Source organism: Eleginops maclovinus, chromosome 18, assembly GCF_036324505.1.
Source record: "Eleginops maclovinus isolate JMC-PN-2008 ecotype Puerto Natales chromosome 18, JC_Emac_rtc_rv5, whole genome shotgun sequence".
NCBI lineage: Eukaryota > Metazoa > Chordata > Actinopteri > Perciformes > Eleginopidae > Eleginops > Eleginops maclovinus.
In genome coordinates, this window is record NC_086366.1 from 7,381,380 (window position 1) to 7,402,061 (window position 20,682).

General features: G+C 38.3%; 1 protein-coding gene across 1 annotated transcript; it reads left to right on the top strand.

Annotated features, from left to right (window-relative positions):
- The first annotated feature begins 58 nt into the window (after nt 1–58).
- Nucleotides 59–20,585, top strand: LOC134880053 (beta-galactosidase-1-like protein 2). The gene is made up of 19 exons (XM_063906746.1): nt 59–501; nt 1,311–1,496; nt 1,924–1,992; nt 2,429–2,524; nt 3,361–3,469; nt 4,433–4,525; nt 4,703–4,784; nt 5,491–5,555; nt 5,808–5,892; nt 9,247–9,390; nt 10,236–10,316; nt 12,251–12,357; nt 14,300–14,446; nt 15,021–15,092; nt 15,388–15,466; nt 15,588–15,675; nt 17,678–17,792; nt 18,370–18,486; nt 19,466–20,585. The coding sequence occupies exons 1-19, from the start codon at nt 341–343 to the stop codon at nt 19,550–19,552; spliced, it is 1,983 nt and encodes a 660-aa protein (XP_063762816.1). The 5' UTR covers nt 59–340; the 3' UTR covers nt 19,553–20,585.
- Nucleotides 20,586–20,682: the final 97 nt, after the last annotated feature.

Sequence of the window (20,682 nt, forward strand, 5' to 3'; positions counted from 1 at the left end):
AAATGTCGACGGTCCCTAAAGTACACCACAGTTGGATGTTTGTGTACTTCTTGAGGACTTTAGTCTGATACCAAGTATTAGTTATATGCGAAGACTGCATAAACCAGCTTAAACTATAGACCATACAAGTAAACTAGGTGAAAACTTTAATTCACCACGTTTCGTTTCTTGATCTTTAAATCCCGGAAGTAGCGTTACGGGTAACCCAGCGCTATGTGAATATGGGGTGACTTTATAAGCGTTATCACGTCAGGTTTGACAGGTTTTATGATGCAACGACAGTTGTGTATGAGTCATCGTCGACCGTTTTGGAAAGTGAAAGATATGCACTTTCTTGTGCATGAACACAAGCAACGAACAGGGCGCAACTTGTATTGAAGTCGTGTTTTTATTGTTGTCAAAAGAAATCGTACCAATGGTTTGGCTTCGTATGTCCCTAAAGCAACGATATTGTCTCCTGCTGTGTGTTGCTGTCGGAGCGATTCTTGCTTATTTCAAAAGGTAAGGAAACCATTAGCTCTATACGTACGAGTCAAATCTAACTAGTCACCAAGTTTTCATAACAACAGAACCATGCATTAAGACACAGGCTATAGGTACTGGCTTAAAGGAATTGAATTTCGTGATTTAAGCGCCTCCATCCAGCCCTACAGCTTGAGGTGTTTTGCTTTGTTATATCAATGCTATTCAGAATCAAGGACTCAATTCTGTTCTTAACAAACCCACCATGTTACCCGTGATCTCTCACCTGCTGTCCTGTGGACATTGAACTTCACACAGCAGGTTGTCTGTCACTCTTAATTAAATCATCTGAGAAATCCAGATCCAAAATAAATATAAATCTCAATGCAATTTTTTTGTTATTGATCTTAAACAATACTGTTGCCGTCCCTATTCTCTATCTCAACTTTTTCTTTTTATATACATGTTATTTATTTATAACCTATGCATACTGTAATTTATAGCATCCCTTATGCTGTGGTATTTATTGCACTTTCTGATTGATATAGTATATTAGTATTCACTTCTGGTTAAACGCTGTTCTGCATTTATTAGCTTGTACCTGTAGTTTGCTCCTGCTCAATACCAATCTAATATATTCTAATCTAATCCAATATAATCTAATTTAATCAAATATGATATAGTTGTTTTGTTATGAACAGTCATAGGTAGATAAATGGAACCTCTTTGTAATATGGAAATGCTTTTAGCTTTACAGTACATAGGCTAGTGTATTAATATGTCTCAAATGTCTTCATGGCCAGTTGAACATGTTGTTTGTCAGATGTGAACTGTATTTTGCCCCCCAGGAATCGACTTGAGGTAGTAAGAATGAAGCGTGTGGAGGGTCTGAGGGCCAACTCGACTCAGTTCACTCTGGAGGGAAAACCCTTCCACATCATGGGGGGCTCCATCCATTACTTCCGTGTCCCCAGAGCCTACTGGGAGGACCGGCTGCTGAAGATGAAGGCCTGTGGCCTCAATACCCTGACAACGTAGGCTCCCACTCACTGCTGGATGAATACATTGTGCTCTACAGAACCAACAGAGCAGATAGATGTATAGACGGATGTTTTTCAGAATGAAATCAACAAAAGATACATACAAAAAATTAAAATGTATATTGATGTAGACTTAAGAGGTTGAAGTAAGAATGTGTATAAAATAAAGATATTACTGTAAATGTAATCTCCAATAAAACGTACAAATGAAAGTAAAAACATTTATATAAACACAAGATGTTAAAGTAACAATGTGCACTTTGTACTTTCGATATATAACATGTATACTACTTTTAGGTAAAGCCGAGCAAACACCATTCTGAAGAAAACAAAAGGACATGGTAGCTTTTCGACACAAATGAAAGACACTCATTGAAATACTAACCACACACAAATACAAAAATGACATTTGTGTTTTTAGGTATGTGCCATGGAATCTGCACGAGCCTGAGCGAGGGGTGTTCAACTTTGATGACCAATTGGATTTGGAGTAAGAAAAAATAAAGGGAAGACTCCTGAGATTCTGCTGCAGAGCAGATCAACTCCTGCAGAGGGCACTGTTGCATTACAGAACTTTTACAGTAAATAATGTAATACTGTTAAAATGATACGTTTCCCAATACAAAAAATGGTGTGATTAATTAACCATAATCACTATCATGGGTTCTTGATATATTGTTAAGATAGGATTGATCCATCAAATGTGCTGCCTGCTGTCAAGAAGCAGGTGTTACCTTAAAAGCGGAAACATACTATATACTGTAAAAATGAATTGTGTAAATGTTTTAGAATGAATCACATCATCTAAAATTCAACATCTGCTTTAATGAGAATAACTAAGTCATGCTTCGTTCATGCTGTAATTAATATTTAGATGAACTGTATTGATGATTAATACATAAAAACATGTTTCTTCTTTTCTTTAGAGCATACCTCCGTCTTGCAGCCAGTTTGGACCTTTGGGTGATTCTGCGTCCAGGGCCGTACATCTGTGCAGAGTGGGATCTAGGTGGCCTACCCAGGTAAAAATCCCAATTAAAAGTAACCTATGCAGATATTTTGAATATGACGTTCAGCCATTTCAACATTGTAAAGCATTATTTTTGAATAGCAACTGGGGTGTTAAATGAATTCCTTAAATTGGCTTGGAAATAATTTGCTCAGTCAGTTAAGCTGTTTGTTAGCGCTATCTTTGCTTCGGGCTAAATCCATTAAACTCTTGGAAATAATTAAGTCATGTGAATTATTTCAAGTGTGCCGTTTCTGTCATCTATTTTTCCAGTTTCTTCAGCTACATATTGCTAAAATGGACATAAGATTAGTCCACCTCAGTGCTCTACATACTGTATATTATACAATGACAACAGGGTTTTACATACACTGAGGACATTATGAATCATGCAAGTAAACTCTAATGTTACTTAGATGAATGTCACGAATGATTTTCCAGACTTTTAGTGAGGATTTAGGGAGAACATTAATTAAATGTGACAGGCTGAGCTCCTTGCAAATGATGATGAATTCATTTGTTTCTGTAATCATCATAGATTTGAACAGATAATGGGGTGAATATTGGAGTTAAAAAGCCTGGAAGAAGGTATTTTTGGAGTAGTCTTGCCTTTGGGGACTATGAGGTTTAGGTAATATTTATTTGATGATCATCAAAACAGAGTGTTTCCAGGGGCATGCAGTGAAGCATGACTTCCTCTGCACTGCACTTTGTGATAGTCATGCCTAGGTTAGTATGACTATCTTCGAGGGATAAAAATGCTAGAGTTCACAGCAAAGCCTTTTGAATAACTTGTGTGATATGTTGTTTTTTGGACTTTTCAAAGAATTTCTTTGGATATATTTTCAGTTGGCTACTACGAGATAAAAACATGAAACTGAGAACAACCTACCCCGGATTCACTGATGCCGTTAACTCCTTCTTTAATCATCTCATTGAGAAAGTCGTACCACATCAGGTACGTTATATTTTAACACCATAGAAATGTAGCGAAAGACTTCGTCGGATGTATACTGTACTGAAATGAGTTAAAAATGGACATGAGACCAAATATTTAAAGGGGCCATTTTATGCTTTTCGGGGTTTTCCCTTTCCTGTAGTGTATTGTATTCATTTTTGTGCCTGTAAATGGTCTGCAATGGCTAAACTCCCAAAGTTCCGTCCAGAAGGAGTTTCTCTCCCACCCACCCTGCCTGAAGCGCCTCCATTGAACTCCTTTGTTTACTTTTCGAACCTAATGAAATCACAATGTAACACTTGAACTTCTATCTGTTGGCTAGCTTTCAAACACATTGTACGAGATAGACTAAGGGGCGGGACATCTCTAAAGGTTGACCAATCACAACAGAGCCGACCAGCTAACCAGTCAGAGCAGACTGGGCCCTGGTGTCAGACAGAGGGTGAAAAGAGGTGCTGCAGCACAGGCAGTATGAGAAAAATAAAGAACAACCAAACATGGAGACAGTTCACGGGAGAGGAACAAAATACAAATAGGAAGCTGAAAATATGCACAATAGGACCTTTTAATTGAAATATGTCTCAAATACAAATAAGGCTCAAAATGAATTCTTTAGATTGTTTTTTTTTTTCTGAAATAAAACAATAACTTTCAAATTCATTCATTCCCAAAATCTATTTTTTCATGGTGGAATACTTGTTACCACTTTCATATGTTATTCCTGCATACTATACATGTTACCAAGCCATGTAACTGCAATGACTAGCTGCTGTTGTTCATTGAGGTTATTCTTTCTAGCACTGTCATCCAGGCCATATTTTCTTTTCATCCATGCCTCATTGGACTAGCTCTGATTTCCTTCTGAGTGTTTTTCATCAAATTCAGCTGTACTGATTGTAGAAATGCTGAGAACTGGTGCCAGGCCCTAATATGTGTCCCATTCATTGGCTAATTATTCCGCAGTACTCCAAGGGTGGCCCAATTATCGCAGTTCAAGTGGAGAATGAATATGGCTCCTATGCCAAAGATGACAAGTACATGCCTTTCATCAAGGAGGTAAGAAACTAAATTGTATATGATTTGAATAATTAGTGGTAGCTTATAGAAGAGAGTACACTTTTGTTCCTTGTTCGCTCTGCTGGCCTTTTCACTTTTCAATTTGTAAAGAAAAATCAATGATATTTCCGCAATAAACTTTTTTTTGTTGCCTCCAATACTTCTCTTTTTTCCCAGTCGTTGTTGTCAAGGGGTATCTCAGAGCTGCTGCTGACCTCAGACAACAAGGAAGGACTAAAGCTTGGTGGAGTGAAAGGAGGTATTGTTAGATGGGCTGACAAACAAGACGGCATGCACACACACCCAAACAGACACACATTTACAGAAGGTTGGTTGGTGAGGTTGCTTTCACACAACGACAAGAGGTCTAATCCGAAGGGTGGCTTGTGTCAGGCAAGAACTACACACAAAGGATCCTGTGTTATACCACAAAGTGAACCCTAACACAAAGCAAAAACAGGGATATTGCAATATAAAAGTATATTCTTTGAAACATTGTCATAATAAGCTCGTACTTCAATGAAATGGAGAGTATTTTTGTTTTATTATCAGCAGACCATGCACTATTATCATCATTATACAGTATAATCCTCCAGAGAATTGTTATAACAAACCCTCCTGATATTATTTTAATACATAATTCCTAATCATGATATGCATGCTTTAGAAGAACACTTAAATGTGATGCCTCGTTGCCTCTTTCCTAATGCAGCTGCTTACATTAGACTGTTTTTAGGCCTATTAGCTTTGTGATTTGAGGAGCATTGTGCATTATGTGGAAGTTTAAGATGCAATGGGGAACTGCTAATACTTTTTTAAAGACAAGAAAATAATCATTGAGAGTTTAAGTACAACTCCAAACAATATTCATCCCATAAATCTTCTTCTAAAGCATGGTTTGTATTAGTTTGAACTGATTCTCTGCACATTTGTTTTGACAATGTTCTACCTTTTTGGCTCTGAAGCACTAGAAACCATCAATTTCCAGAAGCTTAACCCAAAGGACATCAAGTATCTGGATGAGATACAAGTAAGTCTTATTTGTGTGTTTGATTTAATTGTGCATTATTATGTAATCTGTTGTTTTGGAGTTAGTCATTAATTACCAACAATAGACTGTCCATGTAAATCCCAGGGAACCTTTGAGGTTACTTACCCACCTGAAAAGGAAAAGTTAAAGACCTGGAAGAAGATCATTAATCTTTTAAGCAATTAATTCAAGGTTTCACACAAATTGAGGATGTTACTAAAAGGTCATTCAGACTTATCTTTCTCTTATCAGCCTCACAAGCCGAAGATGGTGATGGAGTACTGGTCTGGCTGGTTCGATCTTTGGGGGGACCTTCATCACGTCTACCCAGCTGAGGGTAAGGCAGACGGGTAGCTGGGGTTTCATTCAGAAAGAGCTTTAGGATCATTGACAAGACATCATTTCTGCTGATGGATTCTCTCAGGGTGAAACAGTTTCTTTCTGTACAGAAAGTCGATACAATTGGCTAATTTGAGACGGAGTAAGAAAGGTTTTGTGTTGCGAGCCAAAACAGGAACTGTGAAGGTAGAACAGACTGCCTTGACAGAGTCTCAGGACCTTCAGGGTAAGAAAGGCTTAAGACAAACCTTTTTTTGCTTGGAATCTAACAGTCTCTGTCCCAGGGAAAAGAGGGTGTGGACAAGCTCACTGCTGTAAAGGGAGGGCAAGTTAATCCTCCAGACTGAGTGTGGGTGTGTACTTCACTTAAGTCATTCGGATCTGTTGTTTTGGAATATGTCAACACAGCAATTGCACTTGATCCCTGGAAGAGGGTAGTTCTCTACTTGCCTCTACTCAAATTAGGGCTAAATGATATGGAGAAAATCTGAAATTACTTGATTTGACCAAATATGTTTGATAAACGATCATTAGTAATGTGGGTTTATTGACCAAGTGGGTAAAGGCAAGTCAGAGAAAAGCTACAACTTCCAAAAATGACATCACTTTACTGAAATGCAGCCTTTAAAACTTGCAAAATACATCACGAACGATGTCAAAATAATCAAATTCAAAACAATATCTAGTCTCGTATCACGCTTTCGATATTATACTGATATATTGCCCAGCTCTAACTCAGCTTGGATGCACATTGCCGTTAATGGAAAAACTGAAAAAAATCTCATCAAGTGTACCTGATGCATCATCTGAGGAAGAATAGTCAGTTGTGTGTTGGTGTGTACCCAGTAAAGCCAGTTAGACACATAGAGCTCTAATTAATTGAGATATTAATTATTCTGTTATACAAACGGTTCTTCCTGGAGCTGGATATTTGTCTTCATTTAATGAACACTGGTTTTTAAATGCAATGGAGACAACAGCTGGGATGCACCTCTTAGCATATGGTCATTCTCTTCTTGTTTTGTCAGAGATCTACTGTATATACTTTTCATGCATGGTACGTTTTGAGCCAAGTATCACAAACCAAAGTCTTTGTCCATTCCTCTCCACTCCGTCTCTCGGCCCTACGTTTGATGTTCAGAGGCCAATATTGTTCAAACGCTTCTTTCTGCTGGATTGTTCAAAGATGTGCTCCGCCGATTTTCACTGACTGTACCGAGGCCATGTGGAGGTGTTACACTCACTTCCTAGCTTCACATGCAAATACACACTAGATTTGTTTTGCTCGTGGCTGCATTAAATTAAGTTTCAGTTGACGGGAGCATTATGTTGTGTACTTTCCTATGAATTATATGCTACACTGTTTTCTAAGTCTCAGGAGATATACAGTATGTGCTGCAAAATTCAAATAACTGCACCTGGAAATAAGACAGAGCAAAGTTATATTTAGCCTGCATCCCCTGTTTCTCACCAATATAAATATCCTTGTGGCTTTAATGGTGTTCTTTCCTCATAAAAAAATTGCATAGCAGCTTTTTAAAATCTACATGTTTATATTCATAATTACTTCTCAGTCTGCTTCTTCTCCTTAGTACATTGCTACATTTCTTGGCGCATTATTGCACCAACTGTGGAAAATTATGAAACCCTTGGCAGGACTGGGTATCATGTCATATTTTTGCAATGGTGGAATAAGGATAAAGACCAATGCTTGTAAAATGGTGCAGTGTAGAAAGGGGCCTTAAATACAATTACAGAAGTATGTTTAGCAAAATTCACCTCATGTATGAAAAGCAAAGGCCCTTTTTAGACTCTAATATGTAGTATTATATCATTGAAATGTAAACTGATCTTCTCTGACAGTCAATTCTTAAACAATACCTTTCCACGTCATACAAACCCTATATACTGTGTATATATATATATATATATATATATATATACATATATATATATATATATATATATATATATATAACCGAAACCAGGTGTTTGTTTGACTAAACACTGGAACAGAAGTTAGCTACCAGCTTGCTTCATATAAACAATATTTACCCACAACCTCTGATGTTCATGTGGTGCCTTTATTGTTTAAGCTTTCCTCCCTAAGTAATGTTTCCTTTCTACAGTAAATCCTGTTCTTAACTGAGACTTCACACATGTTTCTACCAGCTGTTCAGTTTTTGTAATTTATATATATATATATACAGCTCCGGAAAAAATTAAAAGACCACTCCAAATTGTTCTTACATTTTGATCTCTACATGTATGGCAGTGTTTGTTGAATTTCAAGTAAAATGATCAGTAGTTTATAAAATACAATATAAAAAATAAAAATGCCTTTTAACTCAAGGACATACCTATAAATAATAAAACAAGATAAAATGATAATGCTGTGGTCTCTTAATTTTTTCCGCGGCTGTATATATGCTCTAAAGCTTCCCACACATACCAGATATCATGGTGCAGAAGCTGTGGCCAGAAGGGTGATATTATTTTAGTATAATATACAGTCATCATAGGCATAAAAGCACAATTGTAAAGATTAATGGATCAACATACCCCGCTAGCCACCTTGAGTGCTCCTAGAAAACCTCTAATTTCAAACGCACAGAGCAGAGCCTCAGGCTTCCGTTTTTACTGTGTCATTCCCAGCAGCCATCCACATCTTAACAAAAGATGCTCTGAAAATGAAAAGCTTCCTTATGCATTATCCTCCTCTTGAGAAAGGGAATGGGATAAAAAAGTGCCCTGGCCATGCAGAAAGAGTCACAGCTATGAAATGAACGCTGGGATATTCAGAGGGGATTCATGTCTTTGACAGTTCAGTGCTCTGCAGACTGCAACACACACCACAGTTGGTCACAGCTAGTGCCACCGACCGGGTCTGGCTTTTGTCACTCAGCTCGCTCGATTGTTATTCACTGAGGCTCATGCCCTTGATTCAAATCATTAAAGTCAGTCCAATTTGACTGCTCACGTCCAATTTGAATACCTAATTACTCGCTCTGCTATGTTCTCTAGAAAATATAGGTAATTTGTGCGGAGAGCTTGGCAATTTTTCATGGGTGTGAGCATTGCCCCCTAATGAATTATAGGTACCTGTAATAGGATGTGTGCATGAGGTCTATCCATACTTCAATTGAAGTGGAATTGAGGGCAATAGGATTATTGAAAGGGTGCGTTGTTAAAGCTGAAGTCAAATGGATTTTTGTTGGGTTACCCATTGGGCTGAATGCTAACCTTAGTTTATGTTATTTTCTGAATTACAAACTGGTTTTATCATCACAATAAAGCGAACTGATGAATACTAAATGGGATTTCTTTGTGCTTTTAAAACATTTTTTTACAGACATGATACCTGTGGTCACAGAGATCCTGAAACTGAACATGTCTATCAACCTCTACATGTTCCACGGAGGGACAAACTTTGGCTTTATGAGCGGAGCGTTTGCAGTTGGAATGCCAGCACCTAAAGCTATGGTGACAAGCTATGGTATGTGTGAAGACTTTCTTTGTGAGCAGCCTTTTGTTACTTGTTACACCACTTGAGTTGTCATATGCAGGGCTGATTGGTCATGTTTGAACACAAAAATCCAATCTAATATCAAGAAACTAGCCTTGGCCTTGATAAGCATCTGAAATAAATATAATATCTAGACAGACCAAAGCCAGGCAAATAAAAACAATTATTTATACTTTTGCTGATTTTATCCTCATTTTTTGAAAAGCCCACTGATTCTCTGTCAAGGTAAGCTGACTCAATCTATAAAGCTGGTTAAAAAAAAGTATTGACTCAGGAGCGACCACAATCATCACAGTTAGATTAAATGCAGCGTATCTGCCTTAAGGAAATGCTAAAAGAAGATTATAACATGGTTTTGATTTGAAATCTGTAGATGGCGCTATCTGTATTCCTGAGCCTCTGACCTTCGACTGACTTGGAATGTGAATATGCAGTGTGCAGTAATGAATTCATTACCTAATAAAATGCACGGGAAATGTAAATTAAAGACGGTGCAATGGGTTTTATATGCTCCTCTAGGGTCCTTAACATTGTAATGACCTCGTTCTTTAGAAAAGAGGTGAATTCTGAGTGTCTCCTCTGTAGGGAAGACCACCTCCGACCTCCAGTCAAATCTGTGTTTGTTCCTCTGAATGCCTTTTACCTTTTTGACTCAGACTGCATTTTCTGTCAAGATAACTCAAAATGTGTCTCGGCCCGCTGCTGTCTCAAGATGTTTGATAGGGGAGCACGGTGAAAGCATCTGCCACGGTAAGAGGAATCCCTGCCTCTCTCCAGCTCCCAGCATGCTGTTCTGATAGCACATTATCTTTCAGATTACGATGCTCCATTATCCGAGACGGGGGATTACACCACCAAGTACCATCTTCTGAGGAATTTATTCAGCCAGTACCACGGTGAGTGTCGTGTGTTGTTGTCGAGTCGGGCCCCCACATCTCTTGTCTCTCTTCTCTCCCTTCCCTTTCATCTCCCCACTTAAGTTAATTCTCCTTGTAGAACCTGCTCTCTGTTGGCTAAAGTAGGATAACTTTGCATATGATTACAAGCACGGATTAGATATGGGATTTTGTGTGTGCTTGTGCATGTGTGTGAGATTTTTGCCCAAGTCCAAGACCCTCAATTACTGCCCATTGTGAAAATGACATGCTAGGCTTTGTAGCATGTGTATTGCTTATGAAGTTTTCTCTTTCTGTTAAACAAGGGTTTGTGGTTGGAGGCAGGAGTCTCCAGTGTTTTATGGCAGGTCTGAAAATGTAGCTGTTGGCAATGTGTGATTGAATCCAGCACAACAAAGCAATAATTTGCACAGAGTTGTTGTGATTGAAGTTGGTGTGAAATGCTGCCTGCGCGTGATGCATACTTATGCTTTGTTCTCTGCAAAACAATGAGCCGCAGCCTGAATATGAGAGTCAGAGAAGGCTTTTTGTTCTTCCAAGCAACTACAAGCGCATGACCCAATTAATGATTAATTATAATATTTTGACATCTTGTGCTTATTTGTTATGTGGTTTTGTTTTCACATGGTTTCAGACTAATCCGTCAAAAGTCAAACACAAGATTGAGAGGTGACATATATGCTTTGGGGTTTATCTTATTATTACAAAGCTGTCAAAAACTGCAAAAATCAAGCATCATCTCAAAAGGCTACAAATACAACTGCACTACACCTGCAGTATGCAAGCTGAGTATTGATGGTGCCAGATAGGGTTGCACAATTAAATATTCAACAATATTCGATAAATTATGAGTGAAATACTATTTTGAGTGAATGCATGTTATAAAGATTTTTTAGCCAAATCTAAAGAAAAGGAAGTGGGAATTTTCCCCAACACACTCCTCCCCTGACCTGAATCGCCTCGATTTGTCTCCTTTTTTGACACCGTCACAAAGTGACACCTCTATGTAACACCTGCGCTAGGGGCGGGACATTTCCAACACATATCTAAGTGGTTGACCATTCAGGATACAAATCTGTGACCTAGTTTAATAGAAATAATAACACATATTATATACCCCTCGAAACCGTTGGCTTGAATGTGCTGTAGAGATCCATCATGGAGAAAGGTGTTGGCCATTGTCCTCAAAGCTTTCCTTAAGTGATCCAGCTGTTACCACTTGGAGATAAGGAAATGCTGTCGAGCCATTTCCGGGGGGACTGATGGTGTCTGCATGCTTTAACACCTTTAAAAAAAGGGAGAGTGACGGGTGATCGCTGTTAATTGTTGTATGGATACTGTTTTGCAACACGAAGCACAAACTAAATGCCACTGTGGAGAGCTAATGGCTCACCCAAGGAGTTTTAAGGCAGTTTGCAAGGGTGTGGTCACTGTTATGTTTGGTACTGACTGATTAAAATGGATGCAGAATGGGAATGTCTGCAGGGCTTTAATAACCAGAAAAAGGTCATAAAGCTGTTTTGTATTTTTTTTTAGCAAACTGTTTTGCTGGTTATGCTTACAATCTGCAACTTCTTAGTACCAGCTGGACCCAAAGCATTGTTAGAGTTCCCATTTTGACTTAATATGACTTACAGTTATTGAAATGTATAAAACGACCTTCCTCTGTGGCCATCTTTCCTTCTCTCAGGTGCTTATCTTATGTAGATGCAAAGGATTTTAGCATGGCAAGTTTAAAAAGGTTTCTTTACAAATCAGAATTATTCATCTTGCTGAAAGTGGGCAATGTTTGCATCAATTTCAAAATCCCCTTAATTTGGACTTGTTTTCCTTCCCCGGGTAAACAAAGGATAAAGGAAATGCAAATCACCCATTTACATAAAATCAAATCGCATGCTACCACCACCTCATTTTTCCCCCTCCTTGCTCTTCAGCCCAGCCTCTCCCTGTGCTGCCTCCTCATCAGAACAGGAGAGCGTACCAGGCTGTTGTCACCCAGCATCACCTGTCTCTGTGGGTCACTCTGCAATTCACTGACAAGGTAAGCTGCTGACGCTCAGAGAGTGCCAACACCGGAGGCACAGAAATAATACACATCGCTCGTGAGGCATTGCTCCAAACAGAGTAGGGAGGTTGTTGAGAGACAACAGTAATACATAAAATATTCAATGCATAAGTAAAACACAAAAGCCAAACAAACTCAAAGAGAATATGCTGTTAGTTATGATGAAATGCTATGGAATGCAGTTGACTTTTGCGTTTTAATTTCCAGCTATTTGGAGATTTACCACTTTCTATATCACATTTCCACAAGTCCCAAAAACATCCATAGACGATAGCTGTATTTACTGTGCAGTTTTTACAGTGACAATATAGCACAGACTCCCCATCAAATCACCCTTTCTGTGCAGAATTTGCATTTCTTTTCTTCTGCAAATCATCTTTCCATCAATGTGATTACCTCAAGGAAATCTCAATTCCCGCACTTCCAAATCAACTGAATTGATTGTTTTTCTATATTTCATAAAATGTAGATGTGAAATGTGAAATGACCTGCATCCTCTATTTTGTAGGATGTAATTATTTTTAAATCAAAATGATACAAGATCTTAAGACAGAAAGTAGCATTGGTTCCTTTTATAAATAAACTGAACATCCTACAGAATAATTGTATTTCTATACTGAAAATAAAATGTAAAAATCTAATTTGAAGCTCTGAAAAGTCACTTCGAGACGTGGCTGTGGTAATTACAGCAAGAGAAATTAGCTCGCAGCCGTCATACCACACTAGCACACACTACTACACACACATTAATGAACAAACTTCTGATGGCGAGCCCCTGACCAAAGCATAACTGAGATATTGTCTTGCTCAGGGACCCACAGGAACAGTGTGCAGCTTTATGACAATGTAACCTAACAGAAAATCTCCCCTTCTGCCATCAGATCGGTTAAAAAAACAGGTGTCACCATGTCTGTTCGCTTTCATGTCCACTAGTCTAGTTCACACCATGCTGTTCCGGGGCATTTATGTGCAAACCAGATGTGCCAAGTCTGGCATACAACATTAATTGTTCACTCCCTGTCACAATAATTTGCTTCCCTATGAGATGACAGTTTCCCTGCCCCTGACAAACCCTCGTTTAAAAAGAGAGATTCCTCTTAAGAGGCTTCAGAGAGACTGAGTGGGATGTCTTGAGCCCGATAGTGTATCTGTGTGTTCAGAGGTACGTGGTTAATCGTTTCATAGCGGCGAGTGTTTATTGTCTTGCATAATGCAGCTCCCTAGGGTATGCAAAAGAATGCTGCTGAATAAAAGAAAGAAAGAATGGCTCTGAACGGCAGACAGGAAAGCTTCATTAGGGGTTGATAAATCATCCCTTTGGGGCGAAACCCTCTTGCAAATGGGAGATTTTGTGTGGTGGGAATCATAAGACCCCATCTGCGTGGAGGCCGTTTGTGAGATTGTGTGTGTTCTCTTTAAATACAGCAAACTTCATGCGACCATCAAATAAACAGCTTTATGAATGAGGCACATTTCAACATCTTTTGTTTTTGTAATATTTATGACAGTGGATTCACAAGTGTTTGCAGCACAAAAAGGATTTACAACAAACAGAAGTAATACTTGTATATAAAGATGTAAAAAGGAAGATAAAAGATAGAGGGCAGGTTTATTCATATGGAACATTTCAACATGATGCAATTCAAAGTGTTTTAAACAAACATAACAAACATTAGGATAAAGTGCAACAGAAACACATTACAAAATGACATTTCATGTTCAATTCTTAAAAATCCAAGCGAGCACGCATACAAAACAAGGTAAAAAACAGAAAGTGGTAACATACTATAATATAACAAAGACATAAGATACACAATAATTTCAGATAAAATAGATATAGAAATATACATACATATGTTTCTGTTCCCCTGAGTCTGTTGGTGTCAAAACTGGTAACAAACATTGTCTTTATTTGTAGCCCTTTAAGTCAGAGAGGCCGGTGAACATGGAGAACCTCCCTGTCAACAACAACAACGGTCAGTCCTACGGCTATACGCTGTATGAGACCACCATCACCAGCGGAGGGGCCCTCAACTCCAAGAACAACATCAGAGACAGAGCACTGGTAAACACAGGGAGACAGACGACACTTTTACACTTCTCTTTTGTGGGAACTTTTGCATGCACAGTAGAAGGCTTTAATCTGTTGGAAATCACACCTCTGATCAGAGTACTTGTTGATAACAATTAACAAGCGCGGGCTGATACCAGTTGCTTTGGTGTTAGAGTCAAACAGTCACAGGAGCATGGAGATCTTAGAAATTGGTGTCCGGAAATGTCTGTGATAGGCTGATTGAATTGTTAGACAAATGCGTCAGGCGTCATGTTGAGTGCAGGTGTTTAATGTATGACATTGGGGATATTTGTATTCCCATAGAGTCTAAAACGACTTGTTATTTTTATTTCAAATAAGAAACAACAATAATTTGAATGTTGTCTAATGTGGCACAGTTTCAGTTTAATTATACAAACATACTCACATTACAGTCATTAACTAGCAAAAATAAAATGATATAAAAAAGGGGGTGGGACATCCATGTTTGTGTACGTGTATATGTAATGTTCAGGACATACACTATGATCAGGAGGTTTATTATGGCGTATTTAAACATGAAAAATGCTTCCTTTTTTCTTCCTAGGTTTATGTGGACAAACATTTTGTTGGTGTTCTGGATTATAAGACGCAAGAACTCGCAGTCCCCTACGGAAAGGTACTTTATGTGTGTGTTTATTTCCAAAAAGCATAAAGTTATTAATATTTAACAGCATGTGAAAGCTTCAGGGGAGACTGATAGATGTTTGTTGACAGCAGGGTCCTCGGGTTGGGCAAATAGCAGACTGTTTATCCTGACACATTTGATTAGTCAACTTCAACCTTACAGAAGAAGTGCTGACTCAGATCGGGATTCATCAATAACTAAAGCCAGAGCTGAAGGACATTTTTGCAATCCTTTATTTTTTGAATACTGCTGTATTTCAGTATTTGTTTTATGTTTTCCACTAAAGGAAAAAAGAACTCTAAGCTTACTCGTGGAGAACTGTGGAAGAGTGAACTATGGGAAAACCCTGGATGAGCAGCGCAAAGGTAAAAGTTGATGCATGAACGGCACAAATCTCGCCAAGTGATCTGTTTATCAGTAACGTTGAAAGAAAACTAATTAAAGAGTGACGTAGGATCGATCCAGCTGCTTTCACTCACCTTTCAGGTCTTGTTGGAGATATCGAGTTTAACAAGAACCCCCTCCGTGACTTTGTTATCCGCAGTCTGGATATGAAGCCTGGCTTTGTAAACAGGTTTGTTTCTTTCAATCACTACCCCATTTCTGTCTGTCAATCCAGCTGATTATCGCCCTTTTTAACATGGTTACTGTAGGAACACGATGGCAACATTCATAAATCAAAACACCTCTGTCCAAACAACAGTCTCACTTTTAGAATATTGAATTATAAAAAAGTAGAGTAGGCATATTATCCTGGATCTTGACTGTTTTAAGTGCTTGAGAATACATAACATCTTAATCTGTTACAAAACACAGGGGGTTCATAAGACACAGTAGCAGCATCCAAACAATATATCCTAAAACTCCAGGGTGATACAAAAATAAAAACAGTTTGAACGCAGGAGGTACAAAAACATTGCAAATTGAATTTCCGTTAGCAGCATGTGTCTGACAGCTTAATTGAAGCAAAGCTCATTACAGTAATACTCAAATAACTGCTGCATCAACAAATAATAATGGGGATTAAATGTTGACACACCAACAGGGATAAACTTTTGACAGGATAGTTATTAAATATGACAATATATTAAGGACTGACAAGATTATTCTGTCAACATAACGACAGCATCTTAATACATCTGTTAATTGAAACCTCCACAGTGCACACACTTTCTTTTACTGGAATTGTCCCATTGAATTGCCTTATGTGTTACTGCTGTTCATGGGAATTATGTCTTTAAATTGAGGCGGATCCTAACCTTCTGCCTTGACTCAAGAAGTACTCCAATCGTTTGTTTTATGTGCTCTATATCTAAACCGATTTCACTTGATAAATACAACATGCACCATTTACCAAGCACAATACCAAGACCACTGCAATGACAGAAAGTAAAACGGTCTCAGTGGGAGAAGTTTAATGGGGCACCCATCCCATAATTGTCATTAGGTCAGGTAATTACTCCACAACAGCCAATCATTATAGGGTCATTTTGGCAGGGCTCATTGCACCCAAAATGCATTTCCCTCATGGTGTTTCCATATTAGATAATGCCTTTATTGCTAATCACATGCAACATTAGCATCATCAACATCAGATTGAAGTCAAACATCGGCCACAGCCCTTCTCAATCACAATATGTTTGGCAAATTCAGAATGTTAAATGCACTCTGTATGCAACTTGCAACTATGCTGACAAATATATAAACTAAGAATAAGAATAATACGCTTTATTTATATAGCACTGTTCATGCATTAGGTGCAGCTCAAAGTGCTTCAACAAGGCACACATCACAATTTGAAACGGCAAAAAAAAGAAATGATATAACAGTTTAACACTTTAAACAGTAAAAGGTATGATAATACAAAATGAAACACAATGAAATGATGATCTCTCTCAGTAAAAAAATAGAGACAAAGACAAAATCAATAAATACGATAAAAGATAAATACCTATTAAATAAATTAATAAATAATAAAACTCTAAATCCAGACAGAAATGTAATAATTAATAACATTACTAAAAGTCAAATGATTTAAACACCAAGTGAAAAAGGAAATTGCTAGTAAAATGGTAACATAGATAAAACAATATAAAAATAACTGAATATTTAAAGAACTAAAAGACCATTTTGAAGTTTTATGTAGCTAATAAAAAACTGATAGAATGCCAAATGTAAACTCCTTATAAGCTCCTTTAAAAATATGGGCCTGGATGAGTTTACCTATTTTGTGTTAAGGTTTAGATACAAACCTTAACACGTAGACTATGATCCTTCCTGTAGTCCTTTTTGGTTCCCCCTCATGCACTGAGAACATTTCAATCCCTCCACCCTGAAAATGTCAATGCCTGAAGCCCTTTATGAGTGAACACTGAAGAAAAACCCTAAATGAGGATGGAATTTTTCTTCTATCATGGAGACCTTTTGGATTTACTCAGAGGCAAAATATACCCTATAGCTCGCAAAGATTGTGATTCTGAATATTTCCCCTGCCATCCATTTCCAAAGTTGTTACTTGACATTTACCGGAGGCGTACAAATACAAACGATGTGATGAATGTATTCTGCTTTTACAGACTTGAGGGTTCTGGCCATTGGATGTCTTTGCGTCAGCGGCCCTCCTTCCCGGGGTTTTTCCAGGCCAAACTCTACGTGAACAGTTCTCCTAAAGACACCTTCATCAAACTCCCCGTGAGTACAGTAGATGTAGTGTGAATGAAGTCGTATAATACAGTATATTTGCTAGTGTCAGCTAGTGGTTTGGTAATTTCATTTGATAAAGAAACATACTAATGTGTTTGTCCCTAGAGAGCAATGCAACCAGAAGCTCTATCAAGTCCTTGCTCACTTATGATTCATTGCATTTGACACAATAATATAATTTCATTAGTGAAGAACAATCTTAAAAGGCTCCTTAAAGAAAACGAGGTGCTCTTTAATGATCTCATTTTCACGCAGCTCTACATAATGCAGTTATTGATTGAATGAGTGCTTCTCTATCCCACTTTAAACTGCGTATTCATCTGGTTATTTTTAGATGGAAACTTTCCCACAGTTTTTCCACTGCTGTAAATTGAAGTCAAAAGGCTGGAGAAGCGAAGCAAAGAAATACAATGAACAAGATCTCAGGATATATTAAGCAAAAAATGCCAATGAGTTAGAAATGAAGGTGTGACGTGCATTTCTGGTTTTCCTATACATATTTACCCCCCCCCCCCCCCCTGAAACGGCCTGTTGTCATGGTGACGGTCACTGGTTGTGTTCACAGGGCTGGAGCAAAGGTGTCGTGTTTATTAACGGCAGGAATCTGGGACGCTACTGTTCCACCGGTCCTCAGCAAACTCTCTATGTCCCGGGCCCCTGGCTCCACAGGGGGGACAACCAGGTACTGTTCTGTTTGTCTGTAGTCTTTTTAGCATTAATGAGCTGATCTGACATTGTGAGTGACCTACAGCACTGACCAGGAACACTGAGGATCACAGAGAAGGCCTTCAGTAGGTTCATTATTTAACAGGATATTTAAATAGATAATTAAACACATTATGGTGAAGTATAGTGGACAGTAAGCCAGTCATTTTGGGTTGTGTATTTTGCTACCGCACGTTCACACTCAAAGCACTTTTTAGTCTCCTGACGTGAGATGTGTATCAGATTTGTAACTCTTTAACCAAACTCATCCAATCTTGACACGTAACATGTTTGGATCACCATGAAAGACTGTTGCTCTATTCCTCAAGGAGACGTTAGAATAAGAACCAAACATTTCACAATTATTATGTCACTTGTTTTGTCTACATATGTAAAAAGAGTTGTGCAAATGCCCATTCCTTGTTTTGTCCAACCAGTATTACTTTCCAAAAAGTCATATCCTCACACTGGAGCAACTTGAGCTGGCAATGGTTTGGCATACCCGGTCTGATAACAGACTCAAATGATTAAGCATCCTTCAAATAAGTTGCTTATGAATAACAAAACATTTATATTGTTAGTTCTGTGTGTAAAATGGAATGGCATTTATTACCTACAGGTGGCCCCAGGGACTTGACTAACGCACAAACTTTGCACAATTAATGCGAATATTCACAGGTTTTGGTATTCTCCAAAAATATCAGATGTACATGTAAGTTTGATACAGTTCTTGGCTCACCTCGACTCGTGCATCACCCATGACAGTATAGAGCTATAGATATTCATCACCCATAGCTTTGCTAACTCTGCAGCACTTCCCACTAAATCTATGGTGTTTCTCCTTGTCTTCCACAACTTTTCTTTTTCCGTGCATATAATGAGATTGGTGTTCATCCACCCACTCTCACCGACTGTTCATGACCTTGTCTCAGGCGGTATTTCTTTCTTCCTTACAGGTCATTGTGTTTGAAGAGCAGGAAGCAGATGGCAAAATTCAGTTCTCCAGCAGCCCGGACTATGGCATGTCAGTCGATGTCCAGTGAGGACAGAAGGTGAGAGGGCGGTGTGGATGAGGAAAGGAGGATGATGGGAGAGATTACAGTGAGCTTCGTCTGCTCAGGCACTGATGGCGTGTCGAGACCAGCAGCCATGAAAAGTGACATGAAGCCGTGAGGATGACTTTTTGTTCCCCGTAGGAACAATAGACTTGAGAGTTTCCCAATTGCCTCAAGTGCTTTTCCAAACTAGAGGATCCTTCATAGTGTATCAATAACTGAGCATTTCCTTCACAGGATTCTTACGGATGCATGCAACAAGCCTTTACATGTAACGCATTTCCTGTCCCTTGTTTGGGAGTAAAGGAGGTTATATCACCTTCAATCATAACTCATATTAGACCTGCACACTTGGTGAGTTAAGGCGTTAATTTGAACAGAACAGAGTTTGTTATATTGCAAGTAAAGAACGATGAAGGTTGGTTTGGATTAGTTTTTATTTGTTTCTGTCGTGTTCAAAGGAAGTATGTTATATAATGATCAGCAGGGTAAAATGGCTGTTTGTGTAATTGGAGTCTGGTGGCTTTTCTGAGAGCATAATGGTTGTTTCTTATTACATTTCACTTGGAGAGTTAAGGTTTTATTTAGATCGAAATGATTGTTCCAACAACTGAAATTGTATTTTGTTCAGTCAAGTTTGAATGAAGTGTTATGATCAGGTCAAATTAAGATTTCTGTCGAAGGGCTTTAATAAGAGCATATTAATTGTATGTTTTGTCATTTCATTTTTTATAATACTTGTATAAAAACGTGTTGACTTTTTGTGTGAATCTGTTAATATTGTGAAAAAGACCCTGATTTGTTGAGAAACACCCACCGTTTTTCTTTAAATGACTGTATTCCTGCCAATCTGTTCAATACTTTTAGTAACAATGTCATTAACGTTCATTCAAATACTTATTTTTGGACGCCAAGAGACTGTTGTTTATAATAATGAAGTGAGAATCTCCGCCTCCACCACACTTAATTTATAAATTGCAGACCGCCTGATAACTGTGAATAAAGATGCTTTCGACCTCTGTGTCAGTAGCCAAGGATGCTTTTGAACTCCTGTATTTAAACTGCACTCCGACTGCCTGTTTGATATAAAATGAGCTGCCTCTGTATCCTCTTATGAT

Excerpts from the sequence above, each read along its gene's own strand:
- LOC134880053 (XM_063906746.1), top strand. The coding sequence starts at position 341 with ATGAACACAAGCAACGAACAGGGCGCAACTTGTATTGAAGTCGTGTTT. Across the intron at positions 9,391-10,235 it reads AGCTATGGTGACAAGCTATG|ATTACGATGCTCCATTATCC; the intron begins GTATGTGTGAAG and ends ATTATCTTTCAG. Across the intron at positions 14,447-15,020 it reads ACATCAGAGACAGAGCACTG|GTTTATGTGGACAAACATTT; the intron begins GTAAACACAGGG and ends TTTTCTTCCTAG.